General features: G+C 64.7%; 2 protein-coding genes across 2 annotated transcripts in view; one reads left to right on the top strand and one right to left on the bottom strand.

The window, feature by feature from the left end:
- DNAJC5 (DnaJ (Hsp40) homolog, subfamily C, member 5) overlaps window positions 1-5,897 on the top strand; it is a 1,035,873-nt gene that overhangs the window by 523,591 nt on the left and 506,385 nt on the right. The window lies entirely within an intron of this gene.
- EEF1A2 (eukaryotic translation elongation factor 1 alpha 2) overlaps window positions 1-5,897 on the bottom strand; it is an 8,531-nt gene that overhangs the window by 2,055 nt on the left and 579 nt on the right. The window contains exons 2-6 of the mRNA XM_011934540.1: window positions 5,279-5,281; window positions 4,634-4,846; window positions 2,865-3,044; window positions 1,837-2,133; window positions 219-369 (exon numbers count right to left, since the gene is read on the bottom strand). Of these exons, the coding sequence (XP_011789930.1) occupies window positions 219-369; window positions 1,837-2,133; window positions 2,865-3,044; window positions 4,634-4,777 (772 nt within the window). The 5' untranslated portion in view covers window positions 4,778-4,846; window positions 5,279-5,281. The remainder of the gene's footprint in view (window positions 1-218; window positions 370-1,836; window positions 2,134-2,864; window positions 3,045-4,633; window positions 4,847-5,278; window positions 5,282-5,897) is intronic.

Here is a 5,897-nt window from a genome sequence, read left to right as displayed (position 1 = left end):
TGGATGGATGGATGGATGGATGGATGGACAGAGGATGGATGGGTGAGGAGGTGGGTGGGTGGATGGATGGATGGATATGGGATGGACTCTTCCCCAGAAAGTATGTGGTAAGGGGAGAGACAGGAGATAGCCCAGTCTTGAGATGCCTCATAGGGACCCCTGGTCTAGGGCAGGCAGAACTGGCTGGGCAGGAGCTCCAGCACGGCACCCTTGCTCACCGCCGATCTTGTACACGTCCTGCAGTGGCAGGCGCAGGGGCTTGTCCGTGGGGCGCGTGGGGGGCAGGATGGTGTCCAGGGCCTCCAGCAGGGACACGCCGCTTGCGTTGCCCTCCTTACGCTCCACCTTCCAGCCCTTGAACCACGGCATCTGGACCGAAAGGAGAAAATCAGTCCATTACAGAGACATTGGTGGCCTCCCCACCCTCAGGCCTCTCCGGGGTGCCTCCAGGAATCCTGCTGTTCAGGCTAAACTTGCCTCATGCCCTTTAAGATGAAGAATTTCCCCAACCTGCTCCTCCCCAGCCCATAGCCCCAGCATCACAGGGACCCTGGGAAGGAGATCCCTCTTAAAAGGAGAAGGACAAAGAGGTAAAGCACCCTTCCCAGCCCAGGCTGCTCAGGAGTTGCTGACACTGTGAACAAACCCCCAGTCCAGCCCCAAGCCCCGAAGGCCCCAGGCCCCTGACCATCAGCTCTAGGCAGGGCAGCATCTAGGAGGATGCTGAGTCTGGACAAGGGCCAGGCCAGGGACAGAGCTGGAGGGGGAGCCTCGTCCCACCCTAGCTCCTGGACACCGTGCTGCCTCCAAGCTTGGCCCAGCCCTGTCCGGAGCTTCTCCTGGTGCAGCCCCTACTCCCACCCCACGAAGCCTCCCTCTGGGCCACCTGCCACAAACAGGGAGCAGGGGAGGGAGCCGGCAGCACTGTGCCCCAGCTGCCCAGGGCCTGTATAAGCATGGGCCACCTGGCAGCTCAGGCCAGAGGGGAGTGTGGGGTCCCTGATGGCTGGAGGCCTCCCTGGAGAGGCGCAGAATGGCGTTCACCACATGATACCCTGTGAGGAAAATGCCATCACAGGTAAACAACACCCAGCCTCATGAGATGGAGGCAGGGCTGGGGGAGCCCCTCTCAGCTCTGTCCCCAGACCTCAGCTCTGGGCTCAGTGCTGCTGGTCTGTCTCCCCGCTGTCTCTAGACTCCACACCTGTACCCTCACTGTTGGCAGCTACACTGCTGGCAGAGCCCAGTGGCAGCCATTCTGGTGTCTCCTCTGGCTTGGAGAACACTTGGAACACAGTCACAGGTTCTGCAAGTGTCTCTACGCGTCACCTCCAGCCAAGGCAGAGTCCCTGGGCCACAGACTGCACGCTGAGCTCCCAACTGACCAGCCAAGAGCCAACCCTTAGCCCTCCCAGCCAGCCCAGAAGCTGCACAAACCCTGCTCCAAGACCCCAGGGGAGGCAGCCGGGGAGGCCCCCACGGCCCAGCCCGCAGCCCCTGCATGTTTTCCAGAGCCAGGACAATGGCCTGGCTCTGGAGACCAAGCACGTGGGCCGTGCTGGAGGCCACTGCCCCTGCTGTGTTGACATCGGGGATGGGCCCTGGCCCTGGCCAGCCATGTGGGAGGGTGAGTGTAGGAGCAAAGCCCGGTGCTGAGGGGGGATGGGGCTCCCCGCCAGGCCTTGAGCCAGTTAGGGAAACCCAGCAGGTTTCATGGGGAACCTGCATTTGCCTGGGACAGGCCCTCCACCTCCCCCCGCCACCTGCTGGTGTCTCGCTCTGGGGCAGGAGGTCCAGCCAGCCCGTGTGGCCCGTCCCGCCCTAGCCACCACTCACGTTGGGGGAGGGTTCCAGCATGTTGTCGCCGTGCCAGCCGGAGATGGGCACGAAGGGCACGGTGGCCGGGTTGTAGCCGATCTTCTTGATGTAGGCGCTGACTTCCTTGACAATCTCATCATAGCGCTTCTCACTGTAGGCCGGCTCCGTGGAGTCCATTTTGTTCACGCCCACGATGAGCTGCTTCACACCCAGCGTGTAGGCCAGCAGGGCATGCTCCCGTGTCTGCCCATTCTTGGAGATGCCCGCCTCGAACTCACCCACGCCCGCCGCCACGATCAGCACTGCGCAGTCCGCCTGCCCAGCGGGGGACACAGTGAGCCCCGCCCCACCTGCCCGGCAGGGGACACAGGCCTCTCCAGGCAGTGGGCTGGGGCCTGAGCAGCCCACTGGGGCCTTGGGGAGGAGACATGGGGGTCCCCACTTCAAGGGCAGTGCGGGGGGCTCATCGCCAGGCCATGGGTCAGGGCACTGAGGTTCAGCCCTGGCTCCACCACCAGTGGGCTGTGTGTCCCTGGACAAGTCACTCAGCCTCTCTGGTCCTGTTCCTCACTTGAGGACAGATTGAGGTCACAGTTATCAAAGCAGTTTGGAGGTGGTGGCATGTGTCCTGCTGTCTAAAGGATGCTGTGTCTGGGGTGCCCGTGCATCTCTGTGAGTGCCCTGAAATGTCATACAGTCCAGGCCTGGCTGGTGGCACCTCTGCCCACTGCTCACTGTCCCCATCCTGGCCTCTAGCCCCTCTGTGCATGAAGGTGTGTCCATGTCCACATCTGCCCCCGTCTGTCTGGGGACTCTGACACTGGCTGCGTGTCCTCACAGGCACTGGTTCAGATGCCAGAGCCCTGGATTTGTTCTTGGGGGGTCTCTCACCCAGACTGGGTGAGGGGTGGCCCAGGTGAGGGGTCCCCTGCCCTCACAGGAAGCACAGGAGACCCCACCACCCCAGTGATCCCAGGGGCCCCCAGTGTCCCTTGAAGGGGTGCAGCGGCCTCCCCCCCCAGCCCCACCTGCTGTGCCCTGCTCACCTGGGATGTGCCTGTGATCATGTTCTTGATGAAGTCACGGTGGCCGGGGGCATCGATGATGGTGATGTAGTACTTGGTGGTCTCGAACTTCCAGAGGGAGATGTCGATGGTGATGCCGCGCTCACGCTCCGCCTTCAGCTTGTCCAGCACCCAGGCATACTTGAAGGATCCCTTCCCCATCTGGAGCAGGTGAGGGTCACAGGTGAGGGTCACGGCTGAGGGCGAGACCTGGGACCCGGGGAGTCCCTGGCGGTGCGAGCTGCTTGTCACAGAAGAGTGGCCGCGGGAGGCGGGAGATGGGCTCCTGCACCCCCTTGCTCCCCGCCGGGGTCCTGGAAGGCCGGCCCACTCCGTCTGGACCCCACACCCAGACCCTGCCCGCCGTGGCCGGCCTCCGCACCGGCTCCGGAATGGGTGCGGCTACGCACGTCCACCAGCAGGTGGCGCGAGGGCCTGGGAGCCGCCGCTCTCCGAGCGAAGCCGCCAGATGGATCAACCCCTCCCCCGCGAGGGCTCCCCTTTATCTGAAGCTGCGGACGCCCCCAGATCCCTTCCTCAGCCAGAGGCCAATAATACCACCGTGTTTGGGGCTGTCAGATAAACAGCCCTCGGTGTTATTTTATTTTAAGGTGAGGAGAAGGGAAAACGGAATGAGGTCAGGAGGAGGGCCTGGCTGCACAGCTCCTTCCCGCTGCTCCAGCCTCCCCACCCCTCTGAGGCTTCTCCTCCCCTTCCTCGCTCTGCTGGTCGCGGGAAGCTGGGGGGGGCCTCAGCCAGTGAGACCCCCACAGAAGGGGACGGGCTGCAGTCAGGGCAACAGCGGTGGTCACTACCCAGCTGGGTATAGCTCCCCGCCAGGGCCTCGCACAGACTGGACTCTTGCCCCACAAGAGGCTGCCCAGCCTGGAGGGGACCCAGACGGGACCCAGCTGGGGCCTGAACCAGTGGCCCTCTGAAACCCCCGCCTTCTCCCAACTAGGCTAGGTAAAGGGTGATGCAGCCCAAACTCAGGGGTGCAGCTCAGAGCACCCACCTCACCAGGGCAGAGACTCAGCCCAGGACAGCGAGTGCCCCCCTCCCCGGGCCCTGGCCTCCACCTTCGTCACCCAGGTGAGAGCTCCCACAGGCCCTCCCAGAAGCGGGCTTCTCCCCGGAGCCCTGGGCAAGGGAGGGGGACCAGAGAGCAGACCCTGACTCATGGCCGCTCCCCACCACCGTCTCAACCACCAAAGAGGAACTGCTTCAAAAGGTCAGCCAGAGGGCCGCCTCATCCAGGACCCCCACCCCAGGGCTGCACTGGACAGCAGCCCTCCACAGCCCAGCACAAGAAAATGGAGCAGACGGGCCAGCTGCCCATCAATCAGCTATTAATAGCAGCGTGCGTCCTGGCAGGGCCCTGGGACAAGTGAGGGCAGCACCACCTCCAGCCCCAGCCTTGGCCCTGGGGGGAAGGGGGCAAGGCTCTAGGGCCCTCCAGCCCCAGCTCAATGTGGCAGAGTTCCAGAGCCTTCTGTGGACCCTCCCAGGTCATCTCCCTCACCACAGGGCAAGTCCGGCCGCTCGATGGCCACCCCTCCCCCACCAAGCTCTCCGCAAGAAGGGCTGCCCCACTGGACCCTCTGAGGCCTGAGTGCCCCACAGCGGGGGTCCCTCCTGCCTTGGAGGTCTCCTGAGCCACATGTCCTGGGGCTGGGAGATGCCAAGCCTGGCCACCACAGGAGCTGGGGGTTCCTTCTCAGGGGGCCAAGACCAGAGCCTCCAGAGCTCACCTCAGCCGCCTCCTTCTCGAACTTCTCGATGGTCCTTTTGTCGATGCCCCCGCACTTGTAGATGAGGTGGCCTGTGGTGGTGGACTTGCCGGAGTCCACATGGCCAATGACCACGATGTTGATATGGGTCTTCTCCTTGCCCATTCTGCTGGGAGTGAGGGGCTGGCGGGACCTGGGGTGCTCTGGCTCAGGGCGAGGGGGGCTGCAGTGATTCTGTGGGACCAGCCGTGGAGGGGAGACAGGTGATGGGGAGCCCAGAGGGGAGAGACCAGCAGAGACTGTCCTGGCACAGGCTGGGCACACATCCCTGCCCACAAACCAAGCCCCCATGTTTGGTGGGGAGGGAAGGGCCCTCACCCACAGCTGGGCCTGGCGAGGGCAAGTAGAGGCTGTGCACTGCCGCCACCCCACGCTTGAGCCCAATCAGCCCCATCTGCTGTAAATAACTGGGCGTTGGGAGCCCCCCGGCCGCTCCTTGGGAAGGGGTTAGCTATCATTTGGAAGGACCACGGAGTGCCAGGCTGGGTACGTTCGTGACCAGCAAAGCGGGGTGATGAGTCACCTGCCCAGCGCTCCAGGGCCCTGTCCTCCACGCTCGCTCCCCTCCCTGGCGGCAGGGCCAGGGACACGGCGCCCCACCCCCACCCGCTGCCACCGGGGAGAGATGGCCACTGCTCCCCACTCCCCTCCTCAGGCAGGGACGGCGCCATCTTCCCCTCATCCCTGCCCGGCAGGCTGGGCCCGAGCCCCAACGGAGATGCGCTGCCCAGATTGGGGACCCAGAATAGCTCTACGCGCCACCCTCCCAGACTCTCACAGGGGCAGACAGCGGCCAGGAGGTGGGGGTCCCTGTTCCACCCCGAGGAAGGAGGACCCGGTCCAGCCAAGCCCAGCAAGTGTCAGGTGGAGATGCCCTCGGCCCGGTGGGGATATAGGGGGCACCCTCCCTCCGCCCTCCCCTCTGGTCAGGGCCCTGGGTCACAGCCCCGTCCCATCACAGAGGTCAGTGGAGAAACCCACGCTGCTCCTCGGGGACAGGCGGCTGGGGAAGGCAAACAGGACAGAAGCCACCCTGGGGTGGGAACACGGGTGGGGGTGGGGAGGCCAGGGCCCCCAGATCTCACCACCTCCCTCAGCGTCCTCTGGCCCAGCGCCCCGAAGCCCGACCCCATCAGCCCCTGGCACTGAAGACCCTGCCCCCAGCTCGCGCGGTCCCCGTGGCCCCAAGGTCATGGCCACGGGGAGATCGCCGCCCAGGACCCGG

Source organism: Colobus angolensis, unplaced genomic scaffold (genome assembly GCF_000951035.1).
Source record: "Colobus angolensis palliatus isolate OR3802 unplaced genomic scaffold, Cang.pa_1.0 Scaffold136, whole genome shotgun sequence".
Classification (NCBI taxonomy): Eukaryota; Metazoa; Chordata; class Mammalia; order Primates; family Cercopithecidae; genus Colobus; species Colobus angolensis.
The sequence above is the reverse complement of the archived record's forward strand: the minus strand, read 5'-3'. Positions and strand labels throughout refer to the sequence as shown.